Here is a 17,912-nt window from a genome sequence, read left to right on the forward strand (position 1 = left end):
CTGGGCCCAGCCTTGTTGGGGTTACGAGGACTCTGCCAGACAGGAGTGGAAGGGGAGTCCTCAAGGGCAGGGAGGCCACTGGGTAAAGGAAGTGGGAGCGAGGACTCAGATCCTTTCGCTAGCCCACTTCACAGGGGTAGTGCAGAAGCCAGGAAAGTTCCCCACAAGAGCGGGACTATTCCCCTGCTTACATATAGGGCAAAAGCACACAAAAGATCAGATTTCACATCCATGATGTGTTTTTCATGGCCGTGAATTTGATAGGGCCCTACTTTCTATGTATCAAAATTATTATAACTGAGTAGTTGCAGAAAAAGACTTAGGGGCTACATTGTCTTTTTAGTCACATTAGGTGTAAATCCAGAAGGACCCCATTGACTTCAGTGGAGATCTTCCCAATGTATACCAGTTCATGTTCTGTAAATGGACACAGGTGATGTTTTACTCTTAATTAGCCCACTCCAACCCCATGCTGTGTCAGGCCCTCAAGTGGTCACCCTGCAGCTTCATGTTAATTTCTCTTTAAAAAAAAAAGTGTGACAGGTCAGAGCTCCTGACTCCTGAGAGTGCCATTTCCATTTGGTTTTACATAACTGAAAGTACAAGGATTTTTGGAGGGAAGGGACTGGAGAGAGAGCACATTTTCCAGTCGCTCCGGAAAATCCCTCTGCTTTGGAATAATGCATGAGCTACTTGTCTATTAATATGGCGTAACTAACTTAAAAAAAAAATTAACACCAGACTCCAGCAATCAGATCTATGCTGGCTTCAGTGAGGCTCCCCACAGGCGTGTCAGGGTCTCATTTGTACTTTTGAGATCCTTTTGTTGTTTTCTATTCCAGCATATATAGCATGCCAGTTCTGTATTCCTTTCTGCCTTGATAGAACCCTTTTAGTTGTGGCTACATTTGCCTGAAGTGAGCTCTGCTGAGCTTGGGGCCTTTGAGTTGTTTGTTGATGGTACATTTCAGAAGCCTGAATCCTTTTGTTTATAGCTTCACTCTATGTTTTATTAAGGTTCAGTGCACCGAGAAGTCCTCCCACTGAACAGAGTGCATCAAGCCCCTGTTTATTGATATACGATAGGCCATAAAGCCATCATGACATAGGCTTTAGGAGAGTGATTCCAGCCTGCCAGAATCTCAGAGGAGGCTGATGGAAATTTTACTTTGCTTTGATTGTGAGCTTCAAGTGGCCAATTTTCAGGTGTCCCTTTCCGAGAAGAAAGGACAACACTACTCCCTCGCAACTTTCAGCTAAGAATTGGTAGGAGCCAGGTTTATTTATGCCTTTGTTGACCTTGGAGATCTCCCTGTTCTCTTTCTTTAGAAGTCCCTCCCTCCCAACCCCCATCACCCGATAATATTTTGTCATATATACTAGTTTTATATGATGCAGGAACCCAGGCCAAGATTTTTGAAAGTGACTAGTGATTTTTGGGTGCCTCCATTTTTGGAGGCCCAACTTAAGAAACCAAAAAAGGGCCTTATTTTCAGAAGGCGGCTGCTCTGCACATTTTGAAAATCACACCTCACATTTGGCACCTAAAATTCAGGGTGTCCAAAGTCACTGGTCCCTTCTAAAAACCTCAAGGTAACATTTTCCCAAGAACCTAAGTCCCATTTTCAAAAGTGACTTGGGCACACAGGAGTCAGATCCCACTGACTTTCAAGGAGATTTTGGGTCCTGAGTGCTGAAGTCACTTTTGAAAATGGGACTTAGGCACTTCGGACTAATTTTCTAGGGGGCGTCAGGGATGGCTGTGAGATAACAGCAAGCACTTCCCAAGACCCTGATTCTAAATTACATCATTCGTTTATGAAAAGCTTCCCCCCTCCCTGTCCTAAGAACAGTGTAACAAAGGACAGAATATCCCCAGAGTGAACTCTGATATGTCACGGTGGATGCCAGTCCCCACAGACGCTCCCGATGTTATTAATTTTTAAAACAAACTTGCTGATTGAGGTTCTGACTGCCTTTAAATAGTCTCTACAAGGAGACTGTGTACTAATTAACCCACAGAAACAATCAATGATGTACCTTTTTCAAGTTTCAGGGTGATTAGAATATGAAAATGAAGAGCACAATGGTGCAGATGTTTTAAAATCACAGCAGACAGCAATTAGTGACATGGGAACCAGCTGCTTATCTCTCCAGATAAAGCCTCTTAATAGGGAATTACACTTGAGGAGCCATTACACAGATGGATCTGCGAATGATTTAAAGAGGGGGCGTTATAGTATTAACTTTGATTTGTGAGCCAGAGCCTTGACAAGCTTTATGCATGCTACCTCTGGAAGAAGGTGCATTTGTAAAAGGGGGCTCCTTACATATTAGCAGCCAAGTTTTCTTTTAGGAATTGTTTTTAAGTTGTATCATTTTTTAAAACCTATATTATCTTTACTAAGGGCTTGCTTTTGTCCAGGCGGTTACTGGGATCTCTTCTTGCTCCTATTGTTCCTGCTCTGGGACAGTAAGTGGTGCATGGATTTAAGGGGTAGGTTTTGAAAGGGGAATGATTTAAAAAAAGTATGAGGTATTCAGTAATTAAATGTAAAGGTTTCCTGTGGACCAGATTCTGTCGCCCTTAACGCTGACAGAGTAGGGCACAGTTCCTCCTGGGTTGGCAGAATCCGGCCCTCTCTTTTAAGCAGTTAGCTTGTGGCTTGGACTGCATGCCAGCATAAAGGCGTAAAAGGGGGTAATATATTCCCATATGCACCTGTGCAGGCTACCCAGATCGGCATGTGCAGCGGTAAATGGGCAGCATGCATGGAGCAAGTTGGAAGTGGGTGCTCCTCCTCCCCTTATTCTCTGGGCAGGACAGCGGAGCTGGTGCTGGGTGTGTTGTCACTTGCTGCTGACACAGGTCTATGCAGCATCGCCAAGCCTGTGTGTTAAAAAGCCGCGAGTCAGGCTTCAAAAATCATGAGGTTGGATTACAAATCAGGAGATTTTTTTAAAAAATAGACTACCTTGGGGTTCATTTGAGTTTTGTCCTCTGCATTCTAAGCTTTCGGGGGGGCACTTATGCTACATTTTCCCATCTTGTCTCTGCCGCCCTGAGGACTAGGAACTTCAAAATGTTCAAAAATGTTTCAGAAATGAAAACTGAGATTTTCACACAGTCACACACATCCAGGAGCTAGGGCTTTTAGAGCGTCGCCAAATATCATGACACTCGTGCTCAAATCACGGGAGTTGGCAACACGGCAAGAGTAAATTCCTATCCCCACCTCCCTCTAGAAAGGATGGCAGGCAATGTGTTTCAGAATCGCTGGACAGGGAAGGAGTTCCCACATTGCTGTGATTGGGGGCCTCGTGAAGAGCAAAATGCCAACACGGGCAGGCCCTGGTGATGAAATTCTACAGATAGACCAAAAGCTAAATACGAATAAATCTTCCATTCCCATGAATGGGCCAGATTCTGCTCTTGGTGCTTCTGATGTAGCTACAATTAACTCTGCTGAAGCCAACAACCTATTGGAATGAGTAGCCAAGCTGCTGTATACAGTATTCTGTACTGGCAGTTGTACAAAGAAATGAATTCCAGAAAATGCAATGAGAAATAGCCATCAGCTGTTGTCTGAAGAGCCCTGTTCACAGTCACCCCCACTGAAAGCTCCAGTCCCTACGGCTATCTTTACTGCGGGGGTGGGGCGGGGTTTGTTGTGAGGTTTTTTGTTTGTTTTTTGTTGTTGCTCGATCTTTGTTCACAATGCCCTTTGATTATGGTGCTCACCCAGCAGGGGAAATTGAAGCTGAAACATTAGGGACAATGGGATCAGGCGGTGTGATCCAGATGGATACATTGGGAACAAAATACACTTAACTGCATTACTTTCAGCTAGCTGATTTGCCGGTCCTTTTAAGTAAACAGTGCCCACATATCAATTGCAGCAAGTCAAATTCGACCTGCTGCAGGCAACATGATCTCTGGTTGCCATGCTGGAGTAGCGTATGCTGAAGAATTATGTTAGAGTGGCATGCGTGTGTTTGACGGGGGAGAGTTCATCGTAAAATGATACTGGAAGAAGCTACATTAAGAGACCCAGTGGGCTGTTGCATGCTTGGGCGAATACATAGTTTTGATAGAATGTACAGATGGCACAATCCTGCAAACCCTTCCACAGGGGCTTAACTTTTGAAGTCCTGTTGAAACCAGGGTGACTCCTTTGTGCTTAAAGTAGAACATGTGATTAAACAGTTGCGGTCCTGGCACCTTAGATGTCACATGTATCTCTTTTCATGGATTGCAATATAGAGCTTGTGCTTCTCTGTGGTATTATAGCAACAGCAGGGCTATAGTTAGAGATCGTTGGTAGTTTCAGTGTCAACCTCCGCTTTGGGAGACAAGGTGATCAGAGCGGAGCGGTAACTGGCTGTGTCCAAACTGAATTGCAGAGCTCACCAGAGTGTTGCTATCGAACTGCCCCATGTGGACGCTGCTGGGGGGAGCAGAAAGGTACCTGGTTTGCTTTAATGTAGACCTTTTCGTTTGCACCCGCAGCATCCACACAGGACAGTTAGAGTGCAACACTTTGGGGTGCTCTGCAATTCACACCCCTGTCATCCGTATTGCGGCTCAGTGTAGACAAGCCCTGAGTCACAAAAAGTCCGCTGCTTTGCATTTGGCATCCAAGTTGTCGGTCCTCAAATTATCATTACTATTTTTAGCCCTGAATTAAATATCTTTGCCTTTTTTAAGCCAAGGGTGAGGGGCATTAGTAGCATGTGATTTTTTTTTTTTTTTCGACTGCTGTAACCCTTACTTTTCGAATGAAATTTCTCAGGGCATTGAGTTTCACAACTCAGCCTTTTGGGAGGAGCTTTAGGGTTACTTTGATTACAGCCATAGGGCTAGGTGCTCCACTGAAGTAAAGTCCTACATCTTCATGGAAGAGAGTGGAACAGTGCCAGCTTTACACCATCAAAGCCCTGTAAGTTCTAGTTTTTGCGGGTTTTTTAAGTGAGAGATCATTATTATTTAGGGATCTTTGGGGCATAGATTGTATACTCCTGTGTTTGTACAGCACCCAGCACGACCCCGATATGGAGCTTTCTGGTTGCTGCTGCAATGTAAATATTAATGAAAAACAAAAGTCACACCAGGTAGTCCTCTCAGTGGGGTAGCTGCTTTATAGACTGATGTGAAAGCAAGAGGTATAGTCCTGGTCTGACTGAAGTCGAGAGCAAACCTTCTGCTAAGAGAGCCTGCTGCTAGACTGCTTGATAAAGTGCAATGTACTTCCCCTTCCATGTCCCACAGTCCCACTGTGAAAGCCAGCATAAGCACCCCTGTGTGTGCTCCCAGGAGATTAGGGAGGGAGTGATGGGACTGCAGTTGTGCCTGTATCTTTACTGAGGCCTGGCCAGGTATGGGATAGCTTCTGGAGCCATTCTTGCCCCCGTGCTCTTCAGACTGCACACCATAAGACCCAGGCACAATCTGGTCTGGAAGCTGAGAGCCGGCAGAAGCAGCAGAGGGACAATGAAGTTGACTATGCATCTCGTGAGCTTGATCATTATTTTAAAAAATAATGATTTTACGCTAAATACAATATTTCAGTGCCCTCCTTTTTCAGTGGCCAAAGGGGATGGAGGGAGGTGGCTACCTTTTGTAGGCCTGCCTGAAGAAAGATGTCAAATTCACAACCCTGGAAACTGAACTCCTCCATGTAAACAAGCAGATTGTGTCATCCTAGAACCCCCGAGCAAATGCAGCGCAGGTCGCACCAATGCAGGCTCTCCCTTTACTGCCTGCTCCGTGTGATTCAGCACTGACGTAGAGGGAGCTGCTTGTAGAATGAGGGGCTAGTTCATTCCTCAGGATCAGTTTACTGCTTGGGCTCTGGGAATAGGCTGAGAAGAAGGGTGCACAAACCAAAACACCTGCAATTTACAACAGCTGCACACTCTGTTGTCTCACTTTACTTTTCCTGGGAGTCTTTTCCTTTCCTAAGCATGCTCAGCCCACATGCACAAATGCCGAACAATCCCCAGAACTGAAGAATCTCCAGTTACTCCTTGAGCCAGTGCACCCCAATAGCTTAATTATTATGGTGTGTTCCAACAAGGCCACATGCCTGACTTTTACATACACCCACTAAGGATCTATCACCATCCATTTCCCAGTAATATACAGGTTTGCCGGTCTCTAAACATAAATCCTGAACCTGGTGGTTCACCACCTTTAAACATAAGAACATATGAATGACCATACTGGGTTAGACCAGTGGTCCATCTAGACCAGTATTCTCTCTTCCAACAGTGGCTGGAGACAGATGCTTCAGGGGAAAGGAACAGAACAGGGCAATTATCAAGTGATCCATTCCCTGTCGTCCACTCTCAGCTTCTGGCAGTCAGAGCATTGCGTTTTATCCCTGACCTTGCTCAATAAGCATTGATGGACCTATTCTCCATAAATTTATCTAACTCTTTTTTTAACCTGGTTATATTTCTGGCCTTCACAACATCTCCTGCTAATGAGTTCCACAATTTGATTGTGCATTGTGTGAAGAAGTACTTCCTTGTGTTTGTTTTAAATCTGCTGCCTATTAATTTCATTGGATGACCCCTGGTTCTGGTGTTGTGAAAAGGGGTAAATTTCCTTATTCACTTTCGCCGTACCTTTCTTGATTTTATAGACCTCGATCATATCCCCCCTTTAGTCGTCTTTTTTCCAAGCTGAACAGCCCCAGTCTTTTGAATCTCTCCTCATCTGGAAGCTGTTCCATACCCCTGATCACTTTTGTTGCCCTTCTCTGTACTTTTTCCAACTCTAATATATCTTTTTTGAGATGGGGCATCTAGAACTGCATACAGTATTCAAGGTGTGGGTTTACCATGGATTTATATAGTGGCATGATGGTATTTTCTGTCTTATGATCTATTCCTTTCTGTTAGCTTTTTTGACTGCCGCTGTACTTTGAGCAGATTTGTTTTTTAGAAATATCCACAAAGGCTCCTAGATCTCTTTCTTGAATGGTAACAGCTAATTTAGACCCCAGCATTTTATATTTATAGTTGGGATTATATTTTCCAATGTGCGTTACTTTGCATTTATCAACACTGAAGTTCATCTGCCATTTTGTTGCCCACTTACTCCCATTTTGTGAGATTCCTTTGTAACTCTTTGAAGTTAGCTTTGGACTTAACTATCTTGAGTTATTTTGTGTCATCTGAAAACTTTGCCATGTCACTGTTTACCCCTTTTTCTAGATCATTTATGAACATGTTGAACAGCACTGGTCCGAGTGCAGATCCTTGGAGGACCCTGCTTTTTACCTCTCACCACCATGAAAACTGACCATTTATTCCTGCTCTATGTTTCCTATCTTTAAATCAGTTACTGATCCACGAGAACACCTTCCCTCCCCATGAATGCTAACTTTGCTTATGAGCCTTTGTGGAGGGACCTTGCCAAAACTTTCTGAAAGTCCAATTGTCCACTAGATCACCCTTCTTCACATGTTTGTTGGCACCCTCAAAGAACAAAATTCCATTTGAGGTCAATCAGGATTGGGGTTATGTAGCACTTCTGACAACCATGCTTCATAGACCTGAAAACCTCTTAGGATGGGATCTTCTTTCCCCGAAATATCTGTTATAAAATCCCGAGAAAGAGAGGTTTATGGTAGTACCGCTGATATAAACTTAACTGTAATAGCCAAACTGTGGCAGTAAAATGTAGTTAGTGTTATTTTCTACTGTTCTTCCCTTGCTTACGCATTTATTTTAAGTATCCCATCACGTATTTGGTATTCAGTCTAATTACAATCACAGTTTACTCCTGAAGAGTAGCTTGCAATACTACATGTATGAAACACATTTCATAGCTTGACATGGAGCGTCACAAAAATGGATAGGAAATCATCATAAAACCAACAAATGATTACAGGGGAGCAAGAGTCTAGAAGTGGTCAATAAATGAAAGTGAAGTGGGTTTGTTTTGTTTGAAGGGGCTTTTGAAAATGTTATGCCTGAAACATACATAATTTCTTCAGCTGAAGAAAGTCCACCGAGAATCAATGTGGACTTTCATTTGCTCTGCACTAGTCTTCAACATAACTGTACCCTTTATGTTATCCCTGAAGTTTGAAGGGATGTGGTCAGATTAAAAATCATATTGCAAATATTGCTTACCCAGATTGCGAATTACAGTTCATTAAAATGGAAAGAGACGTTAAAAACTAATTAGGGTACTGATCCTACTTTACTGTATTCACATGAGTAGTCCAGTTGGGCCTACTCACATATATAAAGCTAAGCAGGTAAATAAGTCTTTGAAGATTCAGGACCATACCTTTTCATCACTTTTCCCTGAGGTTTCTAAAAAAAAGCAGACCCGTCAATTTCATTTTCACTTTGTAGACAATGTCATTGTCCACTTCTCGTGCACTAGCACCATGCTGTAATTTTTGAGCTGCAAACACGGGATCTGATTCTGCAACCCTCTCTGACACAGAGGGGCTGCCCACAAAGGTAATGGTTACTCAACGTGGGAACAGTTTGCAAAATCAGGCCACTTACAAGGGAAGGTTTTGCTTGTGTTAAAAGTGTGGATGTGCAAACACACACACAAAAACCCTATATATATATATATATATCCATCCTTAGTAATTTAAAAGTGTATGGAAATATTTCTATTGGTCTTAAGGTTGCAAAAAGATGCATTTACAACTCATAAATCTGTGGTCAAGTTTCACCTGTGTCCTTTTTTAAGGCGACTTTACAAAGTATCTTGAAACTTAAGAGAAGATCATTTAAGAGTAGTTGTCCTTCAACATGCAAGTTTATAAGATCTTTACATTAATGTTTATGATGAGCCCAATAAACTTACTTTTTTTTTTTCATTTTCTTCTGCTTTGCAGGTTTATGACCGGCCCCCAAAGCATTCTGCTCTGCACTATGACCCAGGCCTCCAACAGGACTTCACCAGTGACACCTTAAAATCAAAGCACCAGCAAAAAAGCAGCAACCAGCACCATCTTGACTGGTCAGCAAGCTCTGACACTGGATCTGCTTCTCAAAGTTGCTTCCTCAATACAGAATCCAGCCGAGAAGCAGCTAGTGCCACCAAGGTTTCTGCTCAAGAGCCAGTTTCTTTCAGCAAGTCTCAAACAAAGAAATCTGGTGCAGGAAGCACATGGAGTCAGTTGTCAACCAACAATAAAGAGCTGGCTGTATGCAGTGCAACATCGCCAAATAACATCACGGCAGCATCCCAGCCTAGCAATCCATCAGAGTGCAATGGGCTTTTGCCTCTAGTTGATAAAGAGGGAGGAGGCCAAATGGAGATCCCTGACCAACCCACTGGGAACACAAAGAAGAAATCCAGCAAAAAAGACTTAATAAATCAAACCATCCAAAACACAGATGTAGAATGGGTGAAAAATGCTCAAAAAGCATTTGAGAGCAAAACCCATGACAGCATGGAAGGGAAAAAGGAATCTTATTCAACGGACAAACTGCTAGAAGCATCGCCCTCGAGGCAGAACCCGAGTTCTGCTAATGGTTCTGAGAGTGACACCAGTCACGTACGAATTACTATCCCAATAAAGACTCCGACAGCAGATATGTCTGGCCACAAAAGGAAAAAAAGGCAATCTTCAAAATCTTCAGCAGATAAAACTATCCAGGAAAAAAGCCTACCTTCTGGACTTCCCATGAGCAGTGAAGTAGCAAACAGGACTAGTTCACAACTGGAGGGGAGCAAAAAAGATCTTCGAGCCACAAAGCAAGGGAAAGCTCCCGAGAACGAGTCCCCATTGACAGCTATTGAGAGCAGTGGGGTCACTGACAAAGCTCCCCCAAACAGTGCAGGTAGGCTCAGAAAATCTGCAGCTGGAACTTCCATGTCCGCTCCTACCAATCTTCCTGCATCAAGCAAATTGCCAGAAGTCCAGCACCCAAAACTTGTAGCAAAACGGAGATGGACCTGCAGCAAACCTAAAAACATGCTTCAGGAAACCTCCGTGGCTACATCCGAGAAGCTGATGGTGGAGCCTCCTTCAGCCTATCCCATCACTCCATCTAGCCCTCTGTATACCAATACAGACAGTCTTACTGTGATTACGCCCATCAAGAAAAAAAGAGGACGACCAAAGAAACAGCCTTTGCTCACTGTTGAAACCATCCACGAGGGAACTTCCACCAGCCCGGTCAGTCCAATCAATCGAGAATTTCCAGGCACAAAGAAAAGGAAGAGGAGACGGAACCTGGCTAAGCTGGCCCAGATGGTCCCAGGGGAGGACAAATCCGTCAGTGAACTGAAATTTCACAAAAAGGTCGGCAAGCTGGGCGTGTTGGATAAGAAGACCATCAAGACCATCAACAAGATGAAGTCCCTCAAGAGGAAGAATATTCTGAATCAGATCTTGTCCTGTTCCAGCAACATAGCTTTGAAAACAAAAGCCCAGCCACCATCCAGCACAGGAGCTGCGACCATCGATGCCAGACTAGGGAAGCAAATAAATGTCAGCAAGAGGGGGACTATCTACATTGGCAAAAAACGGGGCAGGAAGCCAAGAGCAGAGCTGCAGCCCCCTCCAGAAGAACCTAAGACAGCCATCAAGCACTCAAGGCCTGTTTCGAGCCAGCCAGAAAACCCAGCAGTGCCTTCCAACTTGCAGTCACTTGTGGCATTGTCACCAGCAGCTATTCATCCACTTTCAACACAGTTAGTGGGGTCTAATGGCAACCTTAGCCCTGCAAGCACTGAAACAAATTTTTCAGAGTTAAAAACTATGCCAAATCTTCAACCCATCAGTGCTCTTCCTACAAAAACCCAGAAAGGAATGCACAGTGGAACTTGGAAGCTGTCTCCACCCAGGTTAATGGCTAACTCACCTTCCCATCTGTGTGAAATAGGTTCTCTGAAAGAAGTCACGCTGTCACCAGTGAGTGAGTCTCACAGCGAGGAAACCATACCAAGCGACAGTGGAATAGGTACAGACAATAACAGCACTTCTGACCAAGCAGAAAAAAGCTCAGAATCCCGCAGGAGGTACTCTTTTGATTTCTGTACCCTGGACAATCCAGAGGCCATACCATCTGACACCAGCACAAAGAACAGGCATGGTCACCGGCAGAAGCATCTCATTGTTGATAACTTTCTCGCTCACGAGAGCATTAAAAAGCCAAAGCACAAGAGGAAAAGGAAAAGCCTGCAGAACAGAGATGACCTCCAGTTTCTTGCAGACCTCGAGGAGCTCATCAACAAGTTTCAAGTGTTCAGGATTTCCCATAGAAGCTACACCTTTTACCATGAAAATCCATATCCTAGCATTTTCAGGATTAATTTTGATCATTATTACCCTGTGCCATATATCCAGTATGACCCATTGCTCTATCTTCGCAGGACCTCTGACATGAAGTCTAAGAAGAAGCGTGGTAGACCTGCCAAAACCAATGACACCATGACAAAGGTGCCTTTTTTACAAGGGTTCGGTTACCCTATTCCCAGTGGGAGTTACTATGCACCCTATGGAATGCCTTACACATCAATGCCTATGATGAATCTTGGTTACTACGGTCAGTATCCAGCTCCTTTGTACCTGTCCCACACACTTGGAGCAGCTTCCCCATTTATGAGGCCCGCAGTGCCCCCACCCCAGTTCCATTCAAGCTCTCATATGAAGATGTCCACCACTGCCAAGCATAAAGCCAAACACGGAGTGCACCTGCAGACACCTGTGGGAATGAGCCTTGGAGATATGCAGTCCTCCTTGGCACCTCCAAAGGTTGGAGGAACCAGCCTTTCTAGTGGCCGACTTCACAAAAGAAAACACAAACATAAGCACAAGCATAAGGATGAGCGGATATTGGGGGCACATGAGGATCTGAGCGGTCTTTTTGCTAGCAAGTCCACCGGCTTCTCCAGCCATGCAATCAGTGAAAGGCTAAGTGGCTCAGACAAAGACCTCTCCTTGCTCAATGAGAAAAGCAAGCATAAGGAGAAACAGAAGCACCAGCATTGTGAAACGGGACACAAAGGCTCAAAGAATAACTTTGAAGTGGATACACTGTCTACGTTATCGCTTTCTGACGCCCAGCAGTGGACGCAGAGCAAAGATAAAAGTGACTTGAGCAACGATCCCATTGACTCTTGCACAAAGAGATACTCGGGTAACGCTGAGACTAGTGCAAGGTCAGAGTCCCTGGACATGTTTGGTGAAATCAGTTCCTCCAGTGAAAAGCGGGACAATGATGCAAGTGGGAATAAAAGAAGAAGCTTTGAAGGGTTTGGAACATACAGGGAAAAGGACATTCAATCCTTCAGGATGAATAGGAAGGATAGAAGTACCTATGATTCTTCGGCCTCTTCAGGTAAGCCCTGAATTTCTAACCTGAGCAAAAAGGAGCTTGGCATTCTCAACCGTTATGTTCCTTTATAAAAGTTAGACACTTATTTCTCTGTCATTATATCATTAAACCCCCATGATTATCCAGACTTTGGATTGTTGGGGGCACGGGGCTGGGGGTGGCAAGAATGTTAGCTAGATCTAAAGCCAAAACCTTTTAAAGACATTTTGTTATTGCATGGCATTTTTATAAATATTTTCTCTGCTTCTCTCCTATTTATCCTCACTTCTTGCCTTTCCTTTGAAAATCTCCTGGGCACTGGCTTATACAGGGTCACTGCTATAGGTAACTGCTGGCAAGGGGAGCACTGCAGACTTTCCTCTTGCTGGAATCCAGTGCCTCTGACCACGGTGAATTGAGTCTTTGCTTGCACAGCCCTTGGAAGTAGAGCCATCATACTAAAGAAAGATTCTCTCCTATGGCATGGAGAGCCTACAAAAGATGTCGGTTGATCACTAGTCTTAGTCCCATTAGGTGTGATGGGAGTTAAATGGTAGCTGTGGGACACGGAGCCAGCCCCACTAGTTGTGTGCTGTAGTGCCAATCAGGAGACCCAGGTATCCTGGCGATTAGGCAGTTTTTGGATGGATAGACAGGCAGAGACCCCGGTTAGAATCCTAATCGAATTCTCTCACTTTCTGGTCAGCAGGAGTCATGCACAGTCATGCCCTTCAGACCGGGGTGGTAGCCGGGGGAGCCTGATGTCACTGAAGCAATAAGCCCTAGATGATTAAGGATCAAGGTGCATTGATTTTTAGCACTTACGACTTAGAAGAGAAGGTGGATATGTGGGACTGGAAGGAAGGAGGGGACCTGAAGCTCCATTTAGGGCTTCAGGGCTTCTCTTCCCCACCCAGAAGAAGAAAGGGATCTGAACCTTGTCTGCAGACAGAACTGGACTTTGCATTATAAAGCTGCCTTCCTGGTAATGACACGGAGACAGGTGGTTTGCTGCAGTGTAAACAACTTTGGCTTGGGAGCAATCCCAGAGCTCCTGCACCATCAGATATCCCATTGTTCTGTCATACAGCACATTTCACGCTTGGGTTCTGGAGGAGTATGCACCTTATTGGGATGGCCAAGTTTGGAGGAGATTCAGAGCTGGATTCTGATGTGCTAGAGAGGCACATCAAATTTGGGTCATTCCTGGCCTCAAAAATGAGGAGGCAGAATCGCTGTTGGGGAAGGCCCTGGGAGAGAGTATAGAATTTATGCAGCCTGCCCATATGAGATTCTTAGGCTTTTGATTAAGAGCCAAATACTGCTCATGTTTAAGTTAACTGGATTATTCCATTTCCTTCACTGCGACTAGGATCTGGCCTTAAGTAAAGAAAAGCAAAGTTTTAAATGGGAGAGTTACTAGGTAAAGTACAAAAAAAATCTAATATTCGTCCTGCCCTCCCTCTGGTGAACTAGGCAAATAGTCACTGTTTGACCAGTCTGTAACCTTTAGTCAACACACAACCAACCAGCAGTTTGGAAATATATCCATTAAAATTGCCATATGGAAACAGACCCATTGTAACAAATATGGGACATACAGAAATGCTGGAATGAGACTGAATTTATTTCCTGGTCATAGCAAACAACATGGATGGGTCAGTTCATAGAATCATAGAATACCAGGGTTGGGAGGGACCTCAGGAGGTCATCTAGTCCAACCCCCTGCTCAAAGCAGGATCAATCCCTAAATTTTTGCCCCATATTCCTAAATGGCCCCCTCAAGGATTGAACTCACAACCCTAGGTTTAGCAGGCCAAGGCTCAAACCACTGAGCTATCCCCCCGTCATAGGGTGGGGTCATTATGCATGGACTGCAGCGGCTTCTATTACAATGATGATATGTCCTAACGCATAAGGGTTCAGAGCCCCCATCATTTTTATCCTGAGTACATGATGGACATTACTGATTTCCCAGTATAGTAGCAATTGCACTTTCATTTTCATGAACCGGAAGAACTGCTGAATCTTAATTTTCCAAGATAATCCATTTAATATATGAAAAAAACATTCTAACTAAAGAGGAAAAAAACTAAAATAACTGTGGACACTTCGAAATTGAGCCCTAAAATCCCCCTACATTTCCCACCAAACTGACTTTTAGTTCAGCTGAGGGTAGAATTCTTTGTTAATAAAAAGCCTGATTCATTTTGTTTTCCATTGGTGCATTATTAATGTCAATACAGAATAAGATGAAGTGGTTAGACCTGCAGTTTCTGCTTCACTGCACTCACTGTTCCAACTTTTAAAAATGTCTTACTTTCATGACTGCTAATAGGTGTTGTTCCCCCATGACCTAATCCATCAAGTTGTAGATTATGAACTGTTTTCTTCATTGTCAAAGTATTATTTAGATGGAAAAATCATCCACATTTAGGTAACCAGAGCCAGCTAACCAGGGCCATAACTTGCACGACAAGAGGGAAAATATTAAAACTAAAGCACTCTGCCAAGAAAGGTCTGGAGCCAAGACTGCTCATTAAAGTCCAAGACCATCTGTCTACTTATGATCTTCTAAGATCTCAATGCCACTTTTTTTTTTTGCCTTTCCCCTTCGTTGGTATTCCCGGTTGCAGTCTGCTCTTGAAATTGTCCTCAGCTATTAACTGGTGTCCACTGAGGATGGATTAAACTTTTCCATGATAACCTTGACCTTCTTTCTCCTAACTTACCTTGTATTTCATGGAAATGAGAGCCAGGAAAGCACTGTGAAACATGTAGCTCTCCAGCTGGAGGCTGTTCCATAGCTGTGATAGTTCTCATCATCAGGCAGTTTTAATCTCCCACTGTTTACATCTAATATATAATAATGATAAAGAAAGGCTTCCTGAATATTCAGACTAAAGTTTAATGCAGATTCACATCAGACTTTCAGGGCAGCGTTGTCCTATTCTGGTAAATCTTATTGCATGATGTTTCAGTCACATGTCTTCAGCAGTATATGGGCACCATTTATATCTCCAGGTTCCTCTTTACTATATATTGCTGGAGGTAAGATATGCAACTAAGAGTATGCTGTATAAGGAGATAGCCATGATAAAAGTCAGGAGGGAACCATTTAATTCGATCGAGTCCCCATATACTCCTAACAGTTTGCCATGAAATGGGCTGCTGGAAGTGCTATTTCATTTTTTTTAAAATCACTATTTGTATTCCAGTAGTACCTGAAGGCCCCGGTAGAGATCAGAACCCCACTGGGCTACAAATCGGTCACACACAGAGCAAGAGATGGTCCCTTCCCTGAAGAACTTTCAATCTCAGTAGATAAAAGGATCAAAGAATCATGATCCCCATTTTACAGATAAGAAATAGAGATATTCAGGGATTTGTATCACATGGGGGTATAATGAGGGAAGTATAATAGCAGTTCCTTCCCTCCCTCCCATAAGTGCTGTGACAATAAATACATTAAAGCTTATGAAGTCCATAGCTACTCTGGCCATGGAGGTCTTATAAGTACCATAGATAGATGCTATCCAATTAAATATAGGTTGTGAGTCTAATGGAGACAGCAGCAAAGACTGATAACCAAAAAGCTACTCTGTACAGCACTGTATTACTGTATATCCCTTTCCTGAGACTGATCACGATCTAGGGGTTATTTTATGCTTAGATTATCTCTGCAGGTCTTTGTAATTGAAGATTACACAGGAAGAGATTATCTAGCACGCATATCAGACATCCTGGCTCAAACATCAGCTAATAGGGACAAGGTTTTCATCAGATACAGTGTAGATACTATGCACCGTCAATTTAGAGGAGTATAAAGTTAATCATATGCAGCTATTAAGAAAGGTAGTAATCATCAATCTCCAAGTGTCAGGTATTTAGCATGATGAACATGCATTATAAATTAATACTTAACTCTCCTACAAAATATCCTGTAGTCCCAGCCTCCACCACTCCACATGGCACCAGTTTAACTCAAAAGTTCAGTGGAATCAGTATCTCCTTTAGATCACGGATGTGAAGTACAAACAGATGAAGCTAAGAGAACCAGCAAAGAGGTCGGATCAAGGTCTAGGCATCAGCCAATGCCTGCTAGGACATACAACGGATCTGTCTGTCTTTTTAACAGTTAACCAAAAACATGACAAAAGGGAGAGTAGGAGAAATATTGGGCTAAGGATCTAGAACAAGTGATACAATGAAATGGATGCATAACCATTCCAGTGGTGATACGGTATATACTGCTTTAGAGGCAATCCCGCAAACACACAAGTGAGTAGCTTAACTCTCTCGAGTTAGTTCCATTTTAATCAATGGGACTTCTCCCATCACTAAAGTTACCCTCATGCCTAAGTGTTTGTAGGAATGGGCCATCTACGCAGCACAGAATAAATCTCTGGAAATCCTCACCAAATAGTCCAGTAGTGTTGCCTGATTTAAAACAAGACTTGACTTGCACATAAACAAGCACGGCAAACTGTTGGCAAAGTCGAAACCTGTTTTGTTTTTTTGAGGGACAGCCTACACTGTTCTCTGATGCTGCTGCACCCTCTCAATGGGCAGATGGAGAGAGCTACTTTTCACTAGTGGGTAAAGTGATTCCTCTTTCTGTGTGCAGAGAATACCGTGTTAGGGATAGTCAAATAGTATTAGTCCACCCCTTTATTCAGCAAATATTGCTGTGGCTTGCTGAATATCGTATTCCATGAGTAGGTTTTTGTTGTTCCACAGTCTAGATCCGATTGCATATTCGGCAGTGCATATGTTATTGGATGAATAGCAGCAAAATTTTTCAAAAAAGATATTTGATTAATGCGTTCTTTCTGGTGAATGTTTTCTCATTCAACCTGCTCTGAGATATCTATATGTATTTCTATGCTGATCAGATCTTATATGTATAGATGATATGTATTATTATTTATTTTTTGTATTATCAAAGCATCTAAGACCCCTAGTCGTGAACCTACATTGTGCTAGGTGATGTACAAACACAGACCAAAGTGCGTGCGTGCGTGTGTGTGTGTGTGTTCCCTGCTCTGCCACAGACCTCCCATAAGACCTAGTCAGGTTGCTTAGCTCCTCTGAGCCCTACCTGTAAAATAGGGGTAGTAACACCTTCCTACCTTGCAGGAGTATTGTGCGGATAAGTTCGTTAAAGATTGTTAGGTGCTCAGATATTTTAGGGATGGGGCCAGATAAGTCCCTGAGATAGATACGAACATGATATTCAGCTGATCAGTTTCATTTCCCGTACATGTTTGACATATTAACTAGCTTCATGCTGCCTACAGATGCATCTCCACTGTGTCTGCTTCTCACATTCAAAGCCCTGAGTAGCTTCAAACACCTGCCATTTAAAATCAACCCATAAAGTCAGAAGTTTGCTTCTGTCCACAGGATCTGAGGGACAGAACAGCTAATATTCAGTTATAGGTTGAAGGTTTGATATGTCATGACTCAGCAGGGCTTGCATGGGAGCTTTACCCAGGGCCATTCTTTATGTATTCATTCACCTACATCACAGTGTCTGTGTAGGCCCCTAGATGCTTAGGGATCTCTTAAAATTGCAACTACAAACTAATTGTGTCCGTGGCCTC

General features: G+C 43.4%; 1 protein-coding gene across 2 annotated transcripts in view; it reads left to right on the forward strand.

The window, feature by feature from the left end:
• SETBP1 (SET binding protein 1) overlaps positions 1-17,912 on the forward strand; it is a 313,423-nt gene that overhangs the window by 213,026 nt on the left and 82,485 nt on the right. For both annotated transcript variants that reach the window (XM_043546875.1, XM_037902453.2), the window contains exon 3: positions 8,874-12,330. In XM_043546875.1, the coding sequence (XP_043402810.1) occupies positions 8,874-12,330 (3,457 nt within the window). The remainder of the gene's footprint in view (positions 1-8,873; positions 12,331-17,912) is intronic.

The sequence above is a fragment of the Chelonia mydas genome, chromosome 5, assembly GCF_015237465.2.
Source record: "Chelonia mydas isolate rCheMyd1 chromosome 5, rCheMyd1.pri.v2, whole genome shotgun sequence".
Taxonomy (NCBI): domain Eukaryota; kingdom Metazoa; phylum Chordata; order Testudines; family Cheloniidae; genus Chelonia; species Chelonia mydas.